The sequence below is a fragment of the Muntiacus reevesi genome, chromosome 1 (genome assembly GCF_963930625.1).
Source record: "Muntiacus reevesi chromosome 1, mMunRee1.1, whole genome shotgun sequence".
NCBI classification, from domain to species: Eukaryota; Metazoa; Chordata; class Mammalia; order Artiodactyla; family Cervidae; genus Muntiacus; species Muntiacus reevesi.
Window position 1 is genome coordinate 216,741,601 of NC_089249.1, and position 23,675 is coordinate 216,765,275.

The following is a 23,675-nucleotide window of genomic DNA, read 5'->3' on the forward strand; positions in this document are numbered from 1 at the left end:
CAGGGTCGTCCAGCGGCACCACGTGCCTAGAATGCCCAGGACACTATGACGTAGTCAGGGGCGTGGTTATGACGTTGAGGCAACCGTGACATCACATAGGGGTTGCCTACGCTGGAGAATAGGGTGAGGGTGGGGGTGGGGCCGCGTTCGTACCTATTGCCTGATGAAGTTTTAAAGTTGGCCTGAAGGAGGGAATTGCACAGCAGTCTAGCTATCAAACAACAACAAAGCGCTTAAATGATCCATCAAGAACAGCATGCTGCTGCTGCTGCTGCTAAGTCGCTTTAGTCGTGTCCGACTCTGTGCGACCCCATAGATGGCAGCCCACTGGGCTCCCCGGTCCCTGGGATTCTCCAGGCAAGAACACTGGAGTGGGTTGCCATTTCCTTCTCCAATGCAGGAAAGTAAAAAGTGAAAGTGAAGTCGCTGAGTCGTGTCCAACTGTTAGCGACCCCATGGACTGCAGCCTACCAGGCCCCTCCGTCCATGGGATTTTCCAGGCAAGAGTACTGGAGTGGGTTGCCCTTGCCTTCTCCTCAAGAACAGCATCAGTTCAGTTCAGTCGCTCAGTCGTGTCTGACGCTTTGCGACCCCATGAATTGCAGCACACCAGGCCTCCCTATCCATCACCGACTCCCGGAGTTTACTCAAACTCATGTCCATTGAGTCGGTGATGTCGTCCAACCATCTCATCCTCTGTTGTCCCCTTCTCCTCCTGCCCCCAATCCCTCCCAGAATCAGGGGCTTTTCCAATGAGTCAACTCTTCATATGAGGTGGCCAAAGTACTGGAGTTTCAGCTTCAGCATCAGTCCTTCCAATGAACACCCAGGACTGATCTCCTTTAGGATGGACTGGTTGGATCTCCTTGCAGTCCAAGGGACTCTCAAGAGTCTTCTCCAACATCACAGTTCAAAAGCATCAATTTTTTGGCGCTCAGCTTTCTTCACAGTCCAACTCTCACATCCATACATGACCACTGGAAAAACCATAGCCTTGACCAGATGGACCTTTGCTGGCAAAGTAATGTCTCTGCTTTTTAATATGCTATCTAGGTTGGTCATAACTTTCCTTCCAAGGAGTAAGCATCTTTTAATTTCATGGCTGCAATCACCATCTGCAGTGATCTTGGAGCCCCAAAAAATAAAAGTCTGACACTGTTTCCACTGTCTCCCCATCTACTTGCCATGAAGTGATAGGACCAGATGCCATGATCTTAGTTTTCTGAATGTTAAGCTTTAAGCCAACTTTTTCACTCTCCTCTTTCACTTTCATCAAGAGGCTTTTTAGTTCATCTTCACTTTCTGCCATAAGGGTGGTGTCATCTGCATATCTGAGGTTATTGATATTTCTCCCAGCAATTTTGATTCCAGCTTGTGCTTCTTCCAGCCCAGCATTTCTCATGATGTACTCTGCATACATGACTTTAAAAACAAAAAGAAAGGTGCCCTATCTGGACAGCCAGACCGCTCAGGCCTGATAACCATTCAATCCTAAATAATGTGGTTCTCAGACCTGAGGAAAATCAGAATCTCCTGGAAAGCTGTTAAATAGATTGCTGGGTCCCAACTCAGATTTTCTCTCATCCTGTACTGTGGGATGTAGCCAGAGAAAATGTGTGTCTAACATGTTCCCTGCTGACAGTCCAGGAACCACACTTCGAGATCCACTGCCCTAGTGAGAACTGGGGCAGGGGTAAGGGGCTTCCTTGCAATGACAACCCACTCCAGTACTCTTGCCTGGAAAATCTCATGGACGGAGGAGCCTGGTAGGCTGCAATCCATGGGGTCGCTAACAGTCGGACACAACTGAGTGACTTCACTTTCACTTTTCACTTTCCTACATTGGAGAAGGAAATGGCAACCTACTCCAGTGTTCTTGCCTGTAGAATCCCAGGGACGGGGGAGACTGGTGGGCTGCCATCTATGGGGTCGCACAGAGTCTGACACGACTGAAGCGACTTAGCAGCAGAAGCAGCAGAAGGGGCTTCCACGCCAGCAGCCTTAAGAGCTCACGCCACTGTTTTAATGTTGAGTACTTTATATATATATGTGTATATATATATATATATATATATCTTTTGGTAGCAGCATGTAGGATCTTAGTTTCCCCACCAGGGATTGCACCCCCTGTATTGGAAGCATGGAGTCTCAACTACTGAACTGCCAGGGAACTCCCTAATGTTAAGTACCTCTAACCACGGTTCTCAACCTCCACTGCAGATAGAATCACCTGGGGAGTTTTAAAAAACATCCAGCCACCCACCCCCATCCCTAGAAATATTGATTTAGTTGACCTGAGGTGGATGTTGGGCATAGGTTCAAAAAGCTCCCCAAGGTGATTTGATGTACAGTCAAGGTTGAGAACTCCTGTAAACTTAAAATATTAGTTTCATAATCATGGAATCACCTTGCACTGGTTTGGTACACAGTGTGACTTAGTAAATATCAGCTGGACGTGGATTTAAATCTTGCATCAGATCTCAATAGATTCTGTACTCTGGGTCTGAAGAAGTTGAGTACCGGTATACTGTTTTGGGTAAAGAATCCACCTGCAACGCGGGAGACATAGGTTCGATCCCCGGGTTGGGAAAATCTCCTGGAGGAGGGCATGGCAACCCACTCCAATATTCTTGCCTGGAGAATCTCCAAGGACAGAGGAGCCTGACAGGTTACAGTCCATGGGGTTGCAAAAGAGTCGGACAAGACTGAGCGACTAAGCACAGGGCACAAACTGTCTTGGCGTTTCCCAACAGGACCTTGAAGACCTGAACCTTTCAAGCATCTTCAAAAGCACTTTATTGAGTGCCTATGCCATGCCCAGCCCTGGGCTGGAAGCGCTGGGGAGAATGGAAAACAGTCTTTGCTATCCATAATCCCCCGCGTCAGCCACACTTCCATTCCAGAACTGCTCAGAAGGGAAAGACAGTCGTCGGGCTGTCAGGAAGCCGTGTGCTCCCGAATCCAGGCTAGGTAGTTGGCCACGTCGGTGTACACACCCGGCTTGAAGCGGTTGCCGCAACCCGAGCCCCAGCTGACTATGCCTCGCAGGATGAGCTGGCGCTCAGGGGTCTCATCCTCACACACCAGAGGGCCTCCGGAGTCACCCTGGGTTGGGGACACGCGGCTCAGCGTCCTTGGCTGGGAGCCCGCCCTTGACTGGGTTGGGGAAGGGCGCCAAGCGGGCCCCAGGCTCACCTGGCACGCGTCGGTGCCGCCCTCGAGAAAGCCAGCGCAGAGCATACCGCGGGTGAAGGCGGCTCCGTGCACGTCGGGGGCGGAGCAGCGCTTCGGGTCGATGAGTGGCACCTGAGCCTCCTGCAGGAAGCTGGAATATTCCCCACCTGCGAACCGAGAGCACCCTCCTCACACCCCTCCAGAGTCCGCTTGATGCCCAGGCCATGGACCTGGCTTTACCAGGCTCTTTCAAACCCGCTATAATCTCCTGTCTTCCTCGCAGCAAGCCCGGGAGGGAATGAATTGCCTTTAACACCTATTTCATAGACAGGAAGCCAGAGAGGAGCTGTGATGAGAACCGACCAGGAGGAAACAGGACTGCTTCTGAACCCCACCCCCACTTCCCATCCAGTGGCTCAAAACCTTGCTCCCCATCCAACCCACCTGAGGCTCCAACGCGGGTCAGCGTTCTAGCAGCCCTTGCAGCCCAGCGCCCAGAGGGAACCCAGAGATCGTGCGGCTCTCCCGCTTCGCCACAGGAGTTCTGGGGACTCCCCCACTCCCCCAACAGTGAATTTCAAGCCCTTGGAGAAGCAGACTGCAGAGACAGGGGCCCTGCACGTCCCCACAATACACCAGGTAGGCCCCACCTGTTCACCTGTAGGCTTCTCTTGCCTACCCCGGTGGCCAGAAGCCTCCCTCCCGCTTCCAGCCGTTCTGCCTACCCTCGAACTGGTGACCCCAGCCGGCCACCTCGCAGACCGCGGCTTCGGATTCGGCGGGGCGGGCGGCGCTACTCGGCAGGCACACTGGCTGAACGAAAGGCGACGGGTGCGCGCAGCAGCCGTCTGCGTTCTCCTGCAGGCGCACCAGAGCTAACCCGGGCGGGGAGAAGCGTGAGACCGGGACACCCGGACTTCGAGCTCAGCACACCCTTTTCCCTGATCCCCGCGGGCGTTACTCCACGCACCCAGGTCGTTCTGGTAGGTGATGGGCGAGAAGGCCTCATGCAGGCGGTAGTCCCGCACTGCCAGCGTCTGGCACTGCTCACAGCTCTGGTTGTGGCGGTCCTGGCCGAGCACCACGGTCAGCTCCTCCGGCGCAGGTCTGGGGACAGCGTCGGGAAAAGGAAGCGCGCTCAGAGCGGGCCACAGGCATCCTGCGTGAGCCCCCTTCTTCCGAACCCCCAAATAGGTTTTGGCTTCCTCCTGGGAAGCTCTGAAAGGGAGAAGGGGGCAAAGGTGGGCGGGGACGCAGAGAGGTAGGGCACGAGTTCGGGTGTCGCGCGGAAGCTGGGCGCAAAGGAGAGAGACGCTAGGGGGTTCCCGGGCGGGGAGCTGAGCTGGAGGACACTCGCCGGTTCTGCAGGCAGTGAGCCGCAGTCAGCACCCAACAGGGAGCGATGAGGCTGCCGGCGCAGAAATGTTGGCCCCAGTACAGCGCGGCGATGTAGGGGTGCGCCCCGGGGAGCGCCACCAGTCCTCCGACGACGCGGTTCAGCGAGGACAGCCATTTGCGGAGCCGCTGTCCACAACCCCCCGGGCCTGCGCCGGGCAGAGGAGTCGGCTGTTCCCGCGGCGAGTACCAGCCTGTGGGAAGAGCCCAGGCTGAGGACCTGGAGACCCATGGTCGATCGGTTGGAATATAGCTCGTCCTGCGCCCTCTCCGCTCGACCCCTCCCAACTACCTGAAGTCAGGGATGGAAGCGGGGTCTGGGTCGAGGACTCAGGTTTCTGCGAAGCCGACGGCGAGGGCAAGGGGAAGACCTTCTCGTGCCCAGCTGCGGCCTGGCAAGGTGCCAGGCGGCAGTAATTCCAGCTCAGTCGGTCGCCTTTCCAAATGAAGCACCACGGGCGGGTGTCGTTGTCGGGGTTCCTGTAACCACGAGGTGAGGTGGAGGCGCTATTTTGAACGTGAGAAGCCCTAGAAGGACCCTGGAGCGGAAGGGGACTTCCAGCTGCGTCCCACGCGCGCACCGGCAGAAGGCGTGGTCGCCCAGTCCCCAGTTCAGCACTTGCTCTGCGGTCACATTCCAGTAGGTGGCCTCGGAGGCCCACGACTGACAGGGTGCTCCGGACACCGTGGTCCTGGCCATGCCGCGGTAGCTGAGTCCGCGGTCGCGGTCGTCGTAGCAACTCGCCTTGAGGTCTGGGGAGAGAGGAGGCTCCCCGCCTCTAGGTGATGATTTGGTCCCTCCCCCTGCCCCCAGCCGCCCTCTCACCCACGGCGCCACTCCCCCTCCTCCCTCTCTGCAAGTCCTTCCCAGGTGGGGTGGGGCTTCTGCTTCCTAGAGACCTTAACTCACCTACATCGCACAAACGTCCCGCGAAGCTAGCAGGGCAATGGCACAGGCGGTGGCCCTCCGCCTGTAGGCAGCTGCCCCCGTTGAGACACGGGTTGGTGCGGCAGACTGGGAGAAGGAGCACTCTGAGTCATCCCTAGGCCCAAAGACGACTCAGAGAGCTCCCTTTTACACTGGCACACCACCTGGCCTCCTGCCAGCCTTTCTTCCTCACCATCCACTCTGGTCCCTGCCCAGCTCCCCACCAGTCTACTCACCCTGGCTGGCCAGTGGCTTGCACTGGGCATTCGGACCCTTGCATTGGCACTTGACCACACCTGCTGGCTCAAGCCTGTGCCATATTTCATTCTCGTGGAAGAACTGGAAAAACTGGGGCTCAAAGCATTTCTCTGGGGACAAAAGGAGAAGAGGGACCATGCCAAGTCTCCGGGAATCCACAGGACTTCTCCAGTGGGTCTGAGGCTGCCCCTGTTCCCCAGTGCCCCCATCCCTGGCCTCAGCATCTCCTCACCTTTCTGGCAGTGCTTCCCAGTGAGGTGATCTGCACAGATGCAGTGAGGGCCATCTGGCATGTTCACACAGGTCCCTCCCTTCTGGCAGGGATTGTGTTTGCTGCAGTGGTCTGAGAGATGGACACAGAGGGAGAAAGAGCAGGGAGCCTGAGTCGGACAGATGGGGGCTGAGTCCCTACCCAAACATGCTTGTCTTTTGACCTTGGCCCTCCAAGTTTCCAAGCCTTAGTTTACCCACCTGCAAAATGAGGCTACCCACTCTTAGAACTTCTCCCTCTGGGGGAGAAGGAGATAGGTGGGCCCAGAATCCCATGCATTTGGGTCTGATGATACCCAGGAGAGGAGCTAGGGGTGGGGAGAGGGCCCTGGGTCACTCCAAAGGTTGAATGGCACCTTTCACTTGCTTGGGTTCCAGGCAGTATGCCCATCGTTGGTCCTTCTCAAAGTTGGGGGTGGTAGCACACCTGTAGAAAGAGAGGAAGCTTAAGATGTGGAAGTGACCCAAGTGCCTATCAACAGATGATTGGTTTAAGAAGAGGTGGTACATACACAATGGAATATTACTCAGCCATAACAAAAGAATAAAATATTGCCATTTGCAGCAATATGGATGGACCTAGGGAATTAGTATACTAAGTGAAGCAAGTCAGATAAAGATAAATATTATATGATATCGCTTACATGTGGAATCTAAACAATAATACATGTGAATCTATGTACAAAATAGAAACAGACTCACAGACATAGAAAACAAACTTACAGTTCCCAAAGTGGAAAGGGAGGGGATAAATTGGGAAAATGAGATTAATGGAGAGAAACTACTATACATGAAATAGATAAGCAACAAGGATTTACTGTATAACACAAGTAATTATTTTATTTTTTTATTTTTTCTTTTTCCCAATTATTTTTATTAGTTGGAGGCTAATTACTTTACAATATTGTAGTGGTTTTTGCCATACATTGACATGAATCAGCCATGGATTTACATGTGTTCCCCATCCACAAGTAATTATTTTCAATGTCTTATAATAACATACACACACACACACACACACACACACATATGTATTCTCCAGGCCAGAATGCTGGAGTGGGTAGCCTTTCCCTTCTCCAGGGGATCTTCCCAACCCAAGGATTGAACCCAGGTGCCCGCATTGTAGGTGGATTCTTTACCAGCTAAGCCACTAGGGAAGCCCATGTATAGGTATATATATATATATATATATATATATATAAAACTGAATCCTTTTGAAGCATACCTGGAACCAACACAACATTGTCAATCAACTATACTTCAATAAATAAAAGAAAGAGGTGAGGCTTCCTTGCTCTGCCCAAGAGGCTAAGCTCACCTCCCCTATCACAACCCCCTCTCTTCAAGCAGGGTTCCCTGGACAGAAGGGTGGGCAGAGTCCACAGAAGGCCCCTGCTCCAACACTTTGTGGGTAGTCTTACCAAGGTCGGGGGCCTGGCCGGCCTCTGTGGATGCATTTATGATACAGCTGCCGGTGGTACTGGAAGGGGAAGTGGCAGGGTTCCCCGGTGACAGTGAGAACTGTAAGGATAACACACTCCTTAATGCCTTTCCCGATGCCCCCATTGACCAGGGACCACCCTCAGAGTCTGGTTGGAAAAAGGATAGACCTTTGAAAAGACCAATACTTTGAAAAAACCAATACTCAAGGTGCTTTCACGATCATTTATAGACATGTGCAGAGTAGTGAAAAATTTGAGTCACCCGAAGTGCGCATTCCCAGCTAAGGTCAAATGAAGTGATGCTCTGCTTTTTGTTCAGCTCCTACTATAAACAAGTGTCCTTTTCACACTCTATTTAGTGCCACATTTTCAAATTTTGTGCTTTTGTTAAATGATTTTGCTTGAAAATGGCTGCCAAGTAGAGTGGCTGGAGTGTGATCCAGTGTTCCTATGCACAAGAGGGCTGTGATATATATTACAGAGGACATTTTTGGACTAGATAAGCTTCATCCAGGTGTGAGCTAATAGTGCTGTTGGCCATGAGTTCAATATCAATGAATCAACAACATTTATTAAGTAAAGTGTCTAAACAAAATCACACATAAGGCAAGGTTATGTATTGATGGTTGATGAAAATGTAACCAGAGCTCACGGGAACCTAACCCGATATTTCCTCTAGGAGTAATGGTTTGGTTTTTGCTAATTCAGTGTTCATGGTGACTTTATAGAACACAACTGCTAGGAATAATGAGAACTGACTGTATATACTTCAAATGAGTGTTGTGAAACTTAAATGAGATTGTGTCTGTAAAACATTGAGAGTCTGTGTTTGATATACATACATTAGCTCATATTTTGTTCTTAAAGGTATATGGCACTTGTGCTGAGGGCCAAATCACGGATAGGATAGTAAAGAAAGAGAGAGAAGCATTTGAGATAGAGCTTTAAAATGCAAATGGAATGGGAAAAAAAGCAAGTGAAAATCGCTCAATTGTGTCCAACTCTTTTTGACTGTATAGTCCATGGAATTCTCCAGGCCAGAATACTGGAGTGGGTAGCCTTTCCCTTCTCCAGGGGATCTTCCCAACCCAGGGATTGAACCCAGGTCTCCCACATTGCAGGCAGATTCTTTACCAGCTGAGCCACAAGGGAAGCCCAGATGGAATAGAGAACCTTAAGTTGGTGGTTAGGCAAGGACAGAGCAGCTAGTTTGGGTCAGACTAGAGGGAGGAGAGCCATTTGGCTGGGTGTGAAGTGCTGAAGAGAGGAGATGAGGTAGGCAGGGTTGGCTGGGCTGGGCCTCAGGGCCATGCTGAGGGACTGTGTCTCATCCCACCAGGTCAGGCTTACCAGAGCAAGCTCTAGTTTGCAACTCTAGGTAAATATTTAGTGTCTAGAAGAATAAAGACAATAGGGAGCTAGGGGGAGATGGCAGATATCCCCCATCTAAAAGGAAACTTGATAATAAAAGTCAATATATTTTAAGCATTTACCATGCACCAAAATGTGGGCTGAGTGTCTCACCAGGATAAATGACTCATTTCTGCTTCTCAGCAACTTTAAGAGTTTTACCATCACCAGCCTGGTTTTACAGGTGGGGAAATTTAGGCTTGGAGAAGTCAAGTCATTGACCCAGAGCCACCCAGTCCATGAGTGATGAAGCTGGGATTTAGAAGCATTTGGGCTCTAAAGCCCTGCTTTCAGTCCTTTCTTGTCTGTCAAGGGCCCTGGCCTTTGTGTGGCCTGCCTGATGCCTGTGAGATACATCTAGAAGAGGAAATGATGAGACAGGCCTGGGAAGCTGAGGAAGAAGAGCAGGGGCTGGGCCAGGCACTCAGATACAGCCCCAACCTGCCCTCAAGGAGCACACAGCTCACTATCACTCTGGGTCTGCAACACCCACTTGCACAAGACCCGACACATAGCATGCACCCAGGTCTGAATGCCAGCCAGACAACTCTGGGGGTAAGAGTGAAGAGTGCCCAGGATCCTCCCTCCCACTCCAAGGGCCAGAGACTCACAGTCTCCACACCCCTACCATGACTCATCCTGGCCTGAGGCTCTCTCTGGAGGTGGTCCCAGGCTACTTACCCACTGTGTGCTCACTCTCTGTGAGTTTATGCTTCTTGGGGCCTTTCCAAGGTGGAGTCTATGGAGGAGGGAAGAAGAGAGGGAATTTTGCCAGAAAGTCATTGCCTGCTCCCGTGTCCCCAGCTTCCTCTCACAGCCCCGAAATGCAGAGATTTCCTCCAAAGGCCTGGACCCCTCTTCACTCCTCCTGTTGTCTCCTCAATTTCCCTCTCCCCCAGAAATGCAGGCCACATTCTCATAGCCACCAGTCTGTCTATTCTCTCTCTCCTCTACTTGGGCCTTATGGGCTTGCCTCGTCTTTCCAAACAGGACTTCCAATCTCCTGGGCCAAAAGGTCATGGTCAGAGGCCAAAGCTGTGACAGGAACCTACCAGGGCCATCCCAGTATAACCCTCCCGGTTCCCACAGTCCTCACCGAAACCGTTGACTCCAGGCTCACCAGCAGGGCCCCCAGGAGCAGCAGAGCTCTCATGGCGTCTGTCTGTTGGTCCAACCACTTGACCAGGAGTCCAGATCAATAGAACTGGTCAAAGGTCCCTGAGGCCTGGGGAGCAGAGATTGGTTGAGCTGCCCTTCTAGGCTGTTTATGGGAAGTCAAGCAAAGAGTTTCCCTGATGAACCCCTAAGGATGGGAAAGCTGGGAGCTGGTGGATGGCAGTAGAATAATAAGGAGTGGGGCTCCCCCCATCTTTCTCAGATAGTAGAACTGGAAGCAGAAAGAGAGTTTGCCTCATTTCCCGTCCTACTGGGGATGAGGAGGGTAAGGAAATCCAAAAGAAGCTCCCTACTTTGGGAATCTGAGCGTCCATGGGGAAGTATCTTGTTGTTTCGTTGCTAAATCATGTTCGACTCTTTTGCAACCCCATGGACTCTAGTCCACCAGGCTCCTCTGTCCATGGGATATCCCAGGCAAGAATACTGGAGTGGGTTGCCATTTCCTTCTCCAATGGGGAAGTGTATTCATATTCTATTGCTGTCTAAAATTAACTACAAACTTTGTAGATTAAAATAATACTCATAGTTAGTTCACAAATCTCTGGGTCTAAAGTCCTACACTGCATGACTCAGTTTTCTGCTCAGTTTCACAAAACTGAGTTCAAGGCTGAGTTCTCTGGAGGCTCTGGGGAAAAATTCCCTTCCAAGGTCATTCAGGTCATTGGCAGAATTCAGTTTTTTGCATTTATAGAAAGTGAGGTCCCTGTTTCCTTGCAAGCTATCAGCTAGGGGCTACCCTCAACTGCTACAAGCTTCCTGCATTTCTTGCCATAGAGTCCCTTCAATTTTCCAAGCCAACAACAGAGAATCTCTGCCATGTTGACTCTTTCTCACCCTTTGAATTTCCTCTGTTAGGAAGAACCCTGTCCCTTTTAAGGATTCATCTGATTAGGTCAGACCCACTAAGGAAAATCTCCCTCTCTTAAGGTCAACTGATTTAGGACCTTACTTATATTCATAGCATCCTTGTACAGAAGCCTCTAGATTAGCATTTGATTAAATAACTGAGAGAAGGTATGCTTACACCGGGGTCTTGGGGGCCATTTTAGAGTTCTACCTACAAAGTAAGTAAATGATCCCATGGAAAAAATACCAAAATTACTAAACCAAGAAGTGCTAAAATATGCAGTTGGAGCACAAGGAAGGGAGATGTGTTCAGCATGTATTATTTTTCCTTCCTAACAGCCATTTATCTTGGTTCAGTAAGGATACCCTGATTTTTCCTTTGAAAATCATTCCTCCTTCATCCCCTCCATGAGTCTCTAGTGCTGCCCGCTCTACCCTCAGTTCTAGGCCTGGGGGTGTGGCCTAGGTCTGGCCAATCAGAGTATGGTATTTCCAGACCACAGGGATTGGTTCAGCGATAAGCCATACACAAGTTTGGCCAATCGGAGTCAGCCTTGGGACTTTTCACCAGAACTTTTAGGATAAAGGTACTTTCTTCCTCTTGGAGTCCCTAAGAATGCAATCCTGGAGATGTTGATGGCCATCTCTGTCACTGCCTGGGGAGGTCCTTCCTGAGAATGAAGCATACATATAGGAATAGCAGAGCAAACAGGGAAGGGAGGTTGGAAGAATGCTATAGGGAGCAACCTCCTAGATGGTACCCATAGACCCTCACCTCCTGGAATTCATGACCTTGAATAGTCTCTTCCTACACTGGGTCAGAGCTGTTCTGTATCCAGTAGAATATGGCAGAAATGATGATGTTTGACTTGTGAGCCCAGGTCATAAAAGGGATCACAGTTTAAGTCTTGGTCTCATGGATCACTCACTCTGGGGGAGGCCAGTTGCCATGCTGTCAGGACACTCAAGTAGCCCTTCAGGGAGGCCCGTGAGGGAATAAAGTAAAGTCTTCAGCCAACAATCAGCACCAATTGGACAGTCATGTGAATGAACACTTTTGACATGGATATTGCAGCCCTAACGAGCATCTGGCCTGCAACCTCATTAGAGACCTCAAGCCAGACCATCCAGCTAGACAACTCCTAAATCCTTGAACCTCTGAAGTTGTGAAAATCCTAATTGATTTTTGTTGTTTTAAGCCATAAATTTTAGGATTATTTGCTACCCAGCATTTGATAACACAGGTAGAGTGATGATCGATTATTTTGTTTGAGAATCTAGATCCTAAAACTAGAGATAGCCTCAAGAATTCTCAGTTACATGTACCAATTAAAATCAATTTGAATGGACTTCCATCATTTTCAATCAAAGAAGTCCTGACTGGTCCAAAGTAATTTGTGGGAAATAAAGTGAAGACAGAATATAGCAAATTCTTGATTCTGATGGAAGAGAGGCAGGTCATGGAAGATTTCCTGGGACAGAAACACAGCAACAGGAAGGCAGGAGTAGAGGCACCACTTCAACAATTGTTTTCAAAAGTGGAAGTAATGGCTAATAAGACCATGATGAAAGTGAAACCGTGAGATGTATAGACGACTCATTAAGGTGAAAGCACCTTCATCAGGTCTTGATTTCAGTTCCTGAATACAGTCTGTGGCCCAGAACTGGTCCCATACTGGCTCCTTCCATCTGATGAGAAACCAGCTCTCCCTCCAAATGGAAGGGGCCTTTGAAACACATCTTCACAAAGAATAGGAAGCTGCAGGTGGGAAAGGGAGAGAAGGGCTTCCAGGCAGAGCAAGTACTACAGCTTCTCAGAAGCCTGAATGTGGCACGTCAGATGAAGAATACAGTAAGCACTGGTTGCTTTATATGGAACGTGAGATGAGACAACCAGTCTGCTGGGACCAGAGGTGGATATTCATGAGTATTTGGATGTTCGACATCTGTTCCCCCCTCCTCTTCTAGTCTGCCAGTTTCTATTTGGGGTTGTGTGTGCATGCTAAGTTGCTTCAGTTGTGTCTGACTCTTTGCAACCCCACGGACTGTAGCTCACCAGGCTCCTCTGTCCACGGGATTCTCCAGACAAGAATACCAGAGTGGGATGCCATGTGCTCCTCCAGGGGATCTTCCCAACCCAAGGGCTGAACCCATGTCTCTTAAATTTCCTGCACTGGCAGGCAGGTTCTTTACCACCAGTGCCACCTGGGAAGCTCATATTTGGGGTCACCTCACCCCTATTGCCATCTACTCTTCCCCAGTATACATAGGACACATTCCAACCTGGGAGGTTTATCTTCCAGCAGCATGTCTTTTTTGCCTTTTCATACTGTCCACAGGGTTACCCAGGCAAGAATACTGGAGTGGTTTGCCATTCCTTCCTCCAGTGGACCACATTTTTTCAGAACTCTTCACTATGATACATCCATCTTGAGTGGCCCTGCACAGCACGGCTCACAGCTTCACTGAGTTACACAAGCCCCTTTGCCATGACAAGCCTGTGATCCAATATGCTACTGGGGAAGAACAGAGGGCAATTAACAATAGCTCTAGTAAGAATGAAGAAGCTGGGCTAAAGTAGAGACCCCTTTGCCATGACAAGCCTGTGATCCAGTATGCTACTGGGGAAGAGCAGAGGGCAATTAACAATAGCTCTAGTAAGAATGAAGCAGCTGGGCTAAAGTAGAGACGATGCTCAGTTGTGGATGTGTCTGGTGGTGAGAGTACAGTCTGATTCTGTAAAGAACAATATTGCATATGAACCTGGAATGTTAGGTCCATGAATCGAGGTAAATTGAATGTGGTCAGGCAGGAGATGGCAAGACTGAACATTGACATCTTAGGAATCAGTGAACTAAAATGGACAGGAATGGTCAAATTTAATTCAGATGATCATTATATCTACTACTGTAGACAAGAGTCCCTCAGAAGAAATGGAATAGCCCTCATAGTCAACAAAGGAGTCTGAAATGCCGTACTTGGGTGCAGTCTCAAAAACAACAGAATAATCTCAGTTCTTTTCCAAGGCAAACCATTCAACATAACAGTAATCCAAGTCTATGCCCCAACTACTGATGCTGAAGAAGCTGAAGTTGACTGGTTCTATGTAGACCTACAACACCTTGTAGATCTAACACACACACACACACATACAAAATGTTCTTTTCATCATAGAGTATTGGAATGCAAAAGTAGGAAGTCAAGAGATACCTGGGGAAAAAAGGCAAGTTTGGCCTTGAAGTACAAAATGAAGCAGGGCACACTGGTCATAGCAAGCACCCTCTTCCAACAACGCAAGAGACAACTCTACACATGGACATGGACACCACCAGAGAGTGATACCAAAATCAGATTGATTATGCTGTTTGCATCCAAAGACGGAGAAGTACTATACAGTCAGGAAAAACAAGGCCTGGAACTGACTGTGGCTTAGATCATGAGTGCCTTATTGCAAAATTAAGGCTTACCTTAAAGAAAGTAGGGAAAACCACTAGGCCATTCAGGTATGACCTAAATAAAATCTCTTATGATTATACAGTGGAGGTGATGAATATATTCAAGGGATTAGATCTGCTAGACAGAGTGCCTGAAGAACTATGGATGGAAGTTCATAATGCTGTACAAGAAGCAGTGACCAAAACCATCCCAAAGAAATAGAAAGGCAAGAAGGCTAAGTGGTTGTCTGAGAAGGCTTTACAAATAGCTGAGGAAAGAAGAGAAGCAAAAGGCAAGGGAGAGAGGGAAAGATATACCCAACTGAATGAAGAGTTCCAGAGAACAGCAAGAAGAAATAAGAAGGCCTTCTTAAATGAACAATGCAAAGAAATATAGGAAAACAATAGAATGTGAAAGACAGATTTCTTCAACAAAATGAGAGATATCAAGGGAAAATTTCATGCAAGGATGGGCACAGTAAAGGACAAAAACCACAAGGACCTAACAGAAGCAGAAGAGATTAAGATGGGGTGGCAAAAATACACAGAAGAACTATACAAGAAAGGTCTTAGTGGCCTGGATAACCATGAGGGTGTGGTTACTCACCTAAAGTCATATATCCTGGAGTGTGAAATCAAGTGGGCCTTAGGAAGCATTACCACAAACAAAGCTAGTGAAGGTGATGGAATTCCAGCTGAGCTATTTCAAATTGTAAAAGATGATGCTGTTAAAGTGCTGCACTCAATATGCCAGCAAATTTGGAAAACCCAGCAGTGGTGACAGGACTGAAAAGGTCAGTTTTCATTCCAGTCCCAAAGAAGGGCAATGTCAAAGAACATTCAAACTACTGTACAATTGCACTCATTTTACATGATAGCAACATTATGCTCAAAATCCTTCAAGCTAGGTTTTAGCCTAGTACGTGAACCAAGAACTTCTAGATGTACAAGCTGGGTTTTGAAGAGGCAGAGAAACCAGAGATCAAATTGCCAACATTCATTGAATCATGGAGAAACCAAGGGAATTCCAAAAAACATCTACTTCTGTTTCATTGACCACTCTAAAGCCTTTGACTGTGTGGATGACAACAAACTGTGGAAAATACTTAGAGATGAGAGTACTGACTTCCTTACCTGTCTCCCGAGAAACCTATACTTGGGTCAAGAAGTAATAGTTAGAACAGGACATGTATCAAAGTTGGGAAAGGAATACAACAAGGCTGTATATTGTCACTCTGTTTATTTCACTTCTGTGCAGAGGACATCATGGAAAATGCCAGGCTGGATGAATCACAAGCTGGAATAAAGACTGCTGGAAGAAATATCGACATCCTCAAACATGCAGACAATACTACTCTAATGGCAGAAGATGACGAGGAACTAAAGAGTCTCTTGATGAGGGTGAGAGAAGAGAGCAAAAAGGCTGGCTGTCTTTCACTCAGCACTCAAAAACCTAAGATCATGGCATCTGGTCCCATCACTTCATGGCAAATAGATGGGGAAACAGTGGAAACAGTGACAGATTTGATTTTCTTGGGCTCCAAAATCATTGCAGGCAGTAACTACAGCCATGAAATTAAAAGGTGCTTGCTCCTTGAAAGGAAAGCTATAACAAATATAGACAGCATATTAAAAAGCAAAGAAATCATTTGCCAACAAAGGTCCATATAGTGAAAGCTATGTTTTTTCTAGTAGTCATGTATGAACGTGTGAGCTGAACCATAAAGAAGGCTGATCGCTAAAGAATGGATACTTTCAAATTGTGGTGTTGGAGAAGACTCTTGAGAGTCTCTTGGATTGCAAGATCAAACCAGTCAATCCTAAAGGAAATCAACCCTGAATATTCATTGGAAGAACTGTTGCTGAAGCTCTAATACTTTAGCCACCTGATGCAAGGAGCCAACTCATTGGAAAAGACCCTGCTTCTAGGTAATATTGAAGGCAAAAGGAGATGGGGGCGGCAGAGGATGAGATGGCTAGATAGCATCACCAACTCAATGGACATTAGTTTGAGCAAACTCCAGGAGACAGTGGAGGAAAGAGAAGCCCATGGAGTTGCAAAGAGTCAGAATCCTGGGAAAGAGCACCCATTGATTGAGTTTAGGTATCTCTGATTATGTTAGTGTAGGGAGAGAGTGATCTAGTCCATTAGGCTTCCATGGTGGGAGGTGGTCACTGGAAATTACCCTTGCCTTACACAATAAGGGAGTTGTTCTTCACAACTTAGCAACTGAACAACAACAACTTCCCTATTGTGTGGGGGAAGGGTAATTTCCAGTGACCACTTCCCACTATGGAAGCCTAACGGGCTAGATCACCCTCTCCCTACATTAAGGCAATCAGAGAGACCTAAACTGGGCCAACAGGCTCTCACTCCCAGGATTCTGAATCCTGAACAGGTCACACAAGCAAGGATGGTGAAAAGTGCCAGGGTTGGAGGTCTGCCATTTCACCAACTGTACCCTGGCCAGATTGTCCCTGCTCCATGGTATAAGTCAGGATGCCTTCCAAAACCCCAGCTTAAGTAGCAAGGAAATTTAAATTTATCATTTCATATCATAAGAGATCTAGAGTGGAAGGGCTCCAGGAACAGAGCTTTCAGTGGTTTAACAATGTCATCAAGAGTCCATGTTCTTGGCTGATCCACACTGTTGTGCAGCAGAAACTAACCTAACATTGTAAAGCAATTATACTCAAAAAAAAAAAAGAAAGAAAGAACCCAAGTTCTTTTTTCTTTTGTTTACTATGGTCCTCAGTGTGCATACTTCAAGCTGATTCCCTCATGGCCACCAAATGACTACCACAGCTCCAAGAATCATGCCTAAACTCCAGTGAAGAAGGACCTTCCCTTCCATTAGATCATTCTTAGAAATGAGGAAAGTTCCCTCCCCAAAATTCCCAAGCAGACCTCCTCTCGTGGCTCAGTGGCCACAACTGAGTTATCTGCTACTTCTAACCAATCTCTAGCAAGGGTAAGGGGTTCTCTATAACTGTCTTAGGCCAATCAATCCTGGAGCCAAGTCAGAGGCATGCAGGTCAAGTGGCCACAGGAACAGAATTAGGACTCTGCAAAAGAGGAAGAAATAGACATTAGGTAGACAACCACAGTTGTAATTCCTACATTCTGGTCCTCTAGTGGTCCTTTATTCCTACTTATTTCCAAGTGTATTCCTTCTAGCTGATGCTATGAACCATTGAGGGCATTCCCATGATATAAATTCCCTTTTGTATAAGTAGCTAGAGTCATATTCCAGTGCTTCTAGACAAAAGCTTTCACTCTCCCTTATCCCTCAAGTCTAACCAGGCTTCAAGTTCTGTTCATTACACTGCCCACATATTTCTCAAAATTCTCCACTTCTCTCCGTTCCTACTGCCTCTTTCTTTGACTTCTAGAAAAATCAAGGTATCAACAGTGCTGGAACATAATTTGAGAACCTCTGGTGGACATCTGTCATTTCCCTTCTTTAGCATCCATTCTCACTTTATCGAGCAAGAGCCCTCAATGTTCCTTTGGGGAGGGGCCCATTCCCCCTTCCATCAAGTGGACTGAAGAAAGCTTACCCTTTCCCTCAGCTGAGGGTGGAGTGGACATGTGATCCAGGCCTGGCCAACTAGAACAGTGCCTCTTTTGGAAAACTCAAGATGCTTAGATCCTTAATTCAGGGAAGAATGTTTCTCATGTTTATTCATTCTAGTTTATTTTCATTTAAAAATTTTTTTGGTTAAACTTAAGCTCTTTAGAAGTTACTTTTGGAAATTGAGACACATTACTAATACTGTAGTAATTGGCGACGCCTTGATTTAAAACTTTCTTTATACTATGAGTTTCTTTCAGGTGTATTTTGTAAAATGAAACATTAAATTTTTTGTTAACTTAATTTTTTTTCTTAAAATAAAGACTTTTTCACAATTAAAAAAAAAGAACACTGCCTCTTTCTGTCCTCAGTGATTGGTTCAAAAGGAACACCTGACTCAAATCAAACCAATGAGAGGCAACCCCAGGATTTTTTGCTAGAATCAAGATAGAGTCGTTCTCTTTCTATAAAAGTAGCCCTGTTGGTAGGAAGTGAACTTGAAGCTGTTGGCAGCCATTAACATCTCATGAACGGGCTGAGATAAAGATAACACTTTAAAAGCTGAGTCAGGGTATGGGAAAGACAAATTTTGAGTGACGCAATTTGAGATCTGAGATGCAATGACACTTGTAATCAGAACCACAACTTATACTTTTAAATTACTTAAATCAATAATTTTTTTTTTTTTTTACCTTGGCCAGTTTTAGTTGCAATTAAAAACTCCTAACTGATGCAAGCAGGAATTTATACGTTGTTACCATCAAGTTCCTAAAACAAAAGAAAACAAAACCGCTAGTGATCAGCTCTGTAAGTCAGTACCCTAAAGAATAGGACAATGATCTTAGAAGTAGGGACTGGAGGGAAAAAATAGCAGTGAACTTGAATCAGGAAAACTTCAAATCCCATCTTGGCCACTGACCCCCAGTGTGATCACTGAGTCAGGTGCTCAGCTTTCCTGAACCTTGATTACCACACCTCTTTAGGGAGGGAATGGCACTCAGACCAACAAGCATGGCTTGTTGAGATGCTTGAATGGGAATTCATGTGAAAGGGCCAAGCTGGCATATGATTGGGGCTCAGTCTATAGGAGTTTACAAAGAAACTTTCCCTAGAAAGAATATAAAAGAGAAACTAGAGAAAAAAAAAAAAGAAAGAAAGAAAAATTTTTTAAAGAAAAAAAAAGAAAGAAACTTTTCCATGTGGACGCCTCTACCCCCACTTTAGCAGTTTCTACACACATGCCCAGCTCCTCCTGAACATCTGGGTCCCTTATCATCTGCTTTGGATCAGAGCAGAAAGGTACTCAGGTTTCTGTCTTCCCACAGCTGGAGCATCTATGGGATCAGAAGGGAGAAACTATCAAGTTCCTGCTCACAAGTGCTTGGATCCACGCAGACACACATAGACAGCCCTTCTTCATAGCAGGGACTTGGAAGGAAGATTTCAAGAAGTGGCAGACCTACCTATTCAAAGACAAGTTTAGGGGGTCAGAAGGTACCCAGCCCACCATCCTTCATTCCTCCTTACTTAGTGGCATCATTTTTCTCCCAGTTGTTCAGGCTGTCACCATGGAACCTTTGTACAAATGGAAGCCTCTTCTTCCTCCAGACGAGTGCTGCCTGTCAGAACTTCTGTGATGATGGAAATATTCTATAGCCATTAGTCAAATGTGGCTATTGAACATTTGAAAACTGGCTAGTGTGACTGAGGAACTGGATTTTCATTAATTAACTTAAATTTAAATAGCACACGTGGCCAGTGGCTACTGTATTGGACAACACAGCTCCACAGTGTGACAGGAGAGAGAGGTGTATGAAATATTGTTGGAAAGCTACATGGGCCCAGATCAAGTTGGGCCCTAATAGGTCATGGGAACAGTTTGGGTTTTATTTATAAGTGTAATGGGAAGTGAATTAGTTATCTACTGAAGCTAATAAGAGATGCAAATTGCTCCCAAATTTAGCAACTTAAACTACAAACATTTACAGGCATACCTCACTTTATGGCACTTCAAAGATAGTGCAACTTGGGGAGGGTCCATTTCCAAGTTCATTCATAAAGCTATTGACTTCAGGTTCTCCTTGATGGTTGGCCAGAGACTTCAGTTCCCAATCATGTAGGCCTTGCCATAGGTCAGTTACTTGAGGATGACATTTCATTATCTTTCGTCACTTTCGCTGCATTTGTCTTTTCCTTTTTTGGGTTGTGCTGGGTCTTTGTTGTTACAAGCAGGCTTTCTCTAGTTGCCACAAGCAAGGGCTACTCTTTGTTGCAGTCTGTGTGCTTCTCATTGTAGTGGTTTCTCTTGTGGAGCACGGACCTAGGCACACAGGCTTCAGTGGTTGTGGCACTTGGGCTCAATAGCTGTGTTTAGGGCTTAATTGCTTTGTGGCATGTGGGATCTTAGTTCCCTGACCAGGGATTGAACCTGACTCCCCTGTACTGTAAGGCAAATTCTTAACCACTGGATCACTAGGGAAGTCCCCTGACCTCCCTTTTTAAAAATCATTTTGAAAAAATAAATAAATAAAAAGATCATTTTGGCCATAGATAGAGAATGGGTTGTGCCTGGAGAATCCCAGGGATGGTGGAGCCTGGTGGGCTGCCGTCTATGGGGTCGCACAGAGTCGGACATGACTGAAGCGACTTAGCAGCAGCAGCAGCAGAGAATGGGTTGAAGAGTCAGATTCTGGGAGTTGTGTGAGATACCTTCCTGTCCTTATCTCTTATCAGTCGCCAGGTCTTATTCATCCCATCTCCATGATAGCTCTCAATCTGATCACTTCTCTGCACCCCCTGGCCACCTCCCCAGCACAGGGTATCATTCCTCTCTCTAATGGATCCTCTTAAAAGGACCTCCTGCCTGTCTTACTCAGGATGGTGGTGGTGGTTTAATCGCTAAGTCATGTCCAACTCTTGTGACCCCATGGACTACAGCCCACCAGGCTCCTCCGTCCATGGGATTTTCCAGGCAAGAATACTGGAATGGATTGCCATTTCCCTCTCCTGGGGATCTTCCCAACCTAGGAATTGAACCCAGGTTTCTTGCATTGCAGACAGATTCTTTACCGACTGAGCTATGCTGCTGCTGCTGCTAAATCGCTTCAGTTGTGTCCGACTCTGCAACCCCATAGACGCCAGCCCACCCTGGGATGGCCAATCCCGTCCATGGGATTCTCCAGGCAAGAATACTGGAGCGGGTTGCCATTTCCTTCTCCAGTGCATAAAAGTGAAGTCACTCAGTCGTGTCCGACTCTTAGCGACCCCATGGACTGTAGCCTACTGGGCTCCTCTGTCCATGGGATTTCCCAGGCAAGAGTACTAGAGTGGGTTGCCATTGCCTTCTCCGACTGAGCTATGAGGAAAGCCTTTACTCAGGATACGTGATTCTCAACAATGAAGCCAATTCTGGGTAACTGAGGCAGACAAGGAACTGACTGGGTGCTTGTTGAATCCACCTACCCTCCTAAGGCCTGGCTCGACCTCCTCCCCTTCTTCTACTGTCACCACAATGAACCCTCAATGGTCCTCTAATGTCTGATATGAATCCCTTGCTTTGGATTTCCAAGACCTGCTTGCAAACATTGGAAACATGCTCCACGTACTAGGGACGTTGGAGAGGAAATTTTGCCTCCTCTCTGAGTTCCGTAGTGGAGAACAGGGTCTGCCTCTGCATTTTATAGGTTTCCTCCTTAAAGTGGAGGGGTATTCAGATGCTGGGCACCAAAATAATAGGTGTTTACAAGACAGCCTAAGCCTCTCTCTCCTGACCCTTCACCCCACCCCTAGCATGGCACACAGTAAGCAAATAAGATCAAACTACTTCCTGGTTTAACACACTCTGGACAGTTCCCCACTACCCTCAAAATGAAGTCTAAACTTGCTGAGCTTCCAAGAAGCTCCCTAATTCAGGCCTCTTTTGAAGGCCTGAGCCTCATTTCTTGCCCCCACCCCTCATCATGCATACCCCAATGTGCACCTGAAACTCTAGTTCAGTGCTCTGCCCTCAGGGGCCAAATGTATGAGCTCTCACCACCTTCCTCGACAGAACTCTGGACATGTGCTGCGTCTTGCCAGAGCTCTTTCCTTCCCACACCAGTTACCTCTGAAAACTGCACTTTCTCACTTAACTCTCCGGTCTCACTTGGACATGACAGCCTTCAGTGGGTGAGGTACCTGTCCTTTGTCCTACTGACCACTGGTTTTCCTTCTTTCAAGGTACTTATCTTTAGTCCCCAAAGTATCCTAGATCCATGCATTTCCCCACATCTCCACTGCCACCTTTTCAGTCCAAGTCATCATCCCCTGTCTCCTGGAATTCTAGAGCCTCCCAACTGCTTGTTCTGTCTCCATTCTTGTCCCCTTGAAAGTCTACTAGCTAGAGTAATCTTCTAAAATGGTTTGAAATCTTAAGAAAAACATTTCACTTAAGAAAAACAAACTCTTCTCCATGGTTTGCAAAGCCTTCCAGATTCTACTTAAATCCCTGCTCTTTCATTTTATATCAGACTTTTGGGCTCAGAAGCTACACAGGCCTTCTTCCTGTTCTCTGAACATAGCAAACTTACTCTAGGAGCAGAGCTTTGGACTTGCTATTGCCTCTGCTTGAAACTCTGTTCCTCTAGATCTTTGGGTGGTTGGATCTGCTCAAATGTCACATCCTGAGACCAATTCCCTTCACTATTTTGTCTTACTGTCTTAATAGCACTTATCATTCTCTCAGACCACCCCAATTATTTGTTTACTCATAGTATTACCATCTTGATCCTCCTTGCAGGTAGGCAGAGAGACTGACTATCTTGCTAGCACTACTGTATTCCCCGGCTCCTGGCTCGGTGCCTGGCACGAAATATGTGCTCTGCATTTTTGGATGAATGAATGGATAGGAACCAGAGAAGCCTAGTTGAATCTGGCTTTGCTTTACTTGCAAGTTTGGGCAAGCCTCCGTTTCCTGGTGTGTGAAGTGAGGGTGGAGGGAGTAGGATGTTGAACTAGAAGGTGTTGATTAGCTGTAAAATTTCAACCTTGTTTTCTTCCTAGTCTTAGGCCTGAAGCCAGCCACTGGACCTCAGCTCCCCACCTGTATAATGGGTGTGAGCTCATTCCTGCGGCTTGGGGTGTTAGCGCTGCCTTATAAGGCAGCAGAGGCCGAGGGCGGGCGAAGCCGTGTGGGTGGAGAGAAATCACAACATCCGGCTGTGGGGGCAGGGAGGGGGCGCCCGCAGTGGGCAGGCCAGAGGTCGGGTCGCAACTAGGGATGCCGCCAGCCTCCTCTAGGCCTCTCCCTGACTCCGATGTGCGCCCTCCAGGATGGGCCAACCCAAAAGCATACTGACGGACACACTGACCGAACTCGCTTGAGGCCGGCCCGCAGAAGGCCTAGAATGCCAAACGCATCCCCTTTAAACCCTGGAAAAGCCAGGGTGAACCAACGGGACCACACCCACACCTAGTGGTCCAATCAGAGTGCAGTGCTGAGAATGACTGACCTTCGTTCATCCAATCAAATGCCAGGTATCCGGGGCGTGATCCAGAGATCCCACCTCTGCTGTCCCCGAGGAGGGCTCGACCCTAATTGGCAGTTCGGTATCCTACGAAGGTGCTGAAATTCGAACGTAGGGGCTGAACCCCACCGCAGACCAACCAGGAAGAGGTGACGTTTTCGGTCCTGCCCGCCCTGTTCCTTTGAACGAATCCCTAGCTCCGGGGGCGGGGGATGATTAAGGGGTTGTCTAATGGGAAGACGGCGCGGGGAGCGCTCGCCTAG

The 23,675-nt window shown here is 47.7% G+C and overlaps 1 protein-coding gene across 1 annotated transcript; it reads right to left on the reverse strand.

The window, feature by feature from the left end:
• Positions 1-2,937: 2,937 nt before the first annotated feature.
• Positions 2,938-23,494, reverse strand: F12 (coagulation factor XII). Its single transcript, XM_065934716.1, has 15 exons — positions 23,398-23,494; positions 9,974-10,102; positions 9,559-9,616; positions 7,447-7,546; positions 6,382-6,452; positions 5,988-6,098; positions 5,734-5,865; positions 5,480-5,584; positions 5,151-5,322; positions 4,862-5,049; positions 4,532-4,763; positions 4,145-4,281; positions 3,900-4,049; positions 3,196-3,341; positions 2,938-3,105 (listed from the first exon to the last, which is right to left on the reverse strand). Exons 2-15 carry the CDS (start codon positions 10,028-10,030, stop codon positions 2,938-2,940), a joined length of 1,827 nt encoding a protein of 608 aa, XP_065790788.1. The 5' UTR covers positions 10,031-10,102; positions 23,398-23,494.
• Positions 23,495-23,675: the final 181 nt, after the last annotated feature.

Bases quoted from the DNA above. Each gene is read 5' to 3' on its own strand.
- F12 (XM_065934716.1), bottom strand. From the start codon at position 10,030: ATGAGAGCTCTGCTGCTCCTGGGGGCCCTGCTGGTGAGCCTGGAGTCA. The intron at 9,617-9,973 runs GTGAGGACTGTG...CCTCCTCCATAG, and splicing joins GCCTGGAGTCAACGGTTTCG to ACTCCACCTTGGAAAGGCCC. The intron at 7,547-9,558 runs GTAAGTAGCCTG...TTATCCTTACAG, and splicing joins AGAGAGTGAGCACACAGTGG to TTCTCACTGTCACCGGGGAA.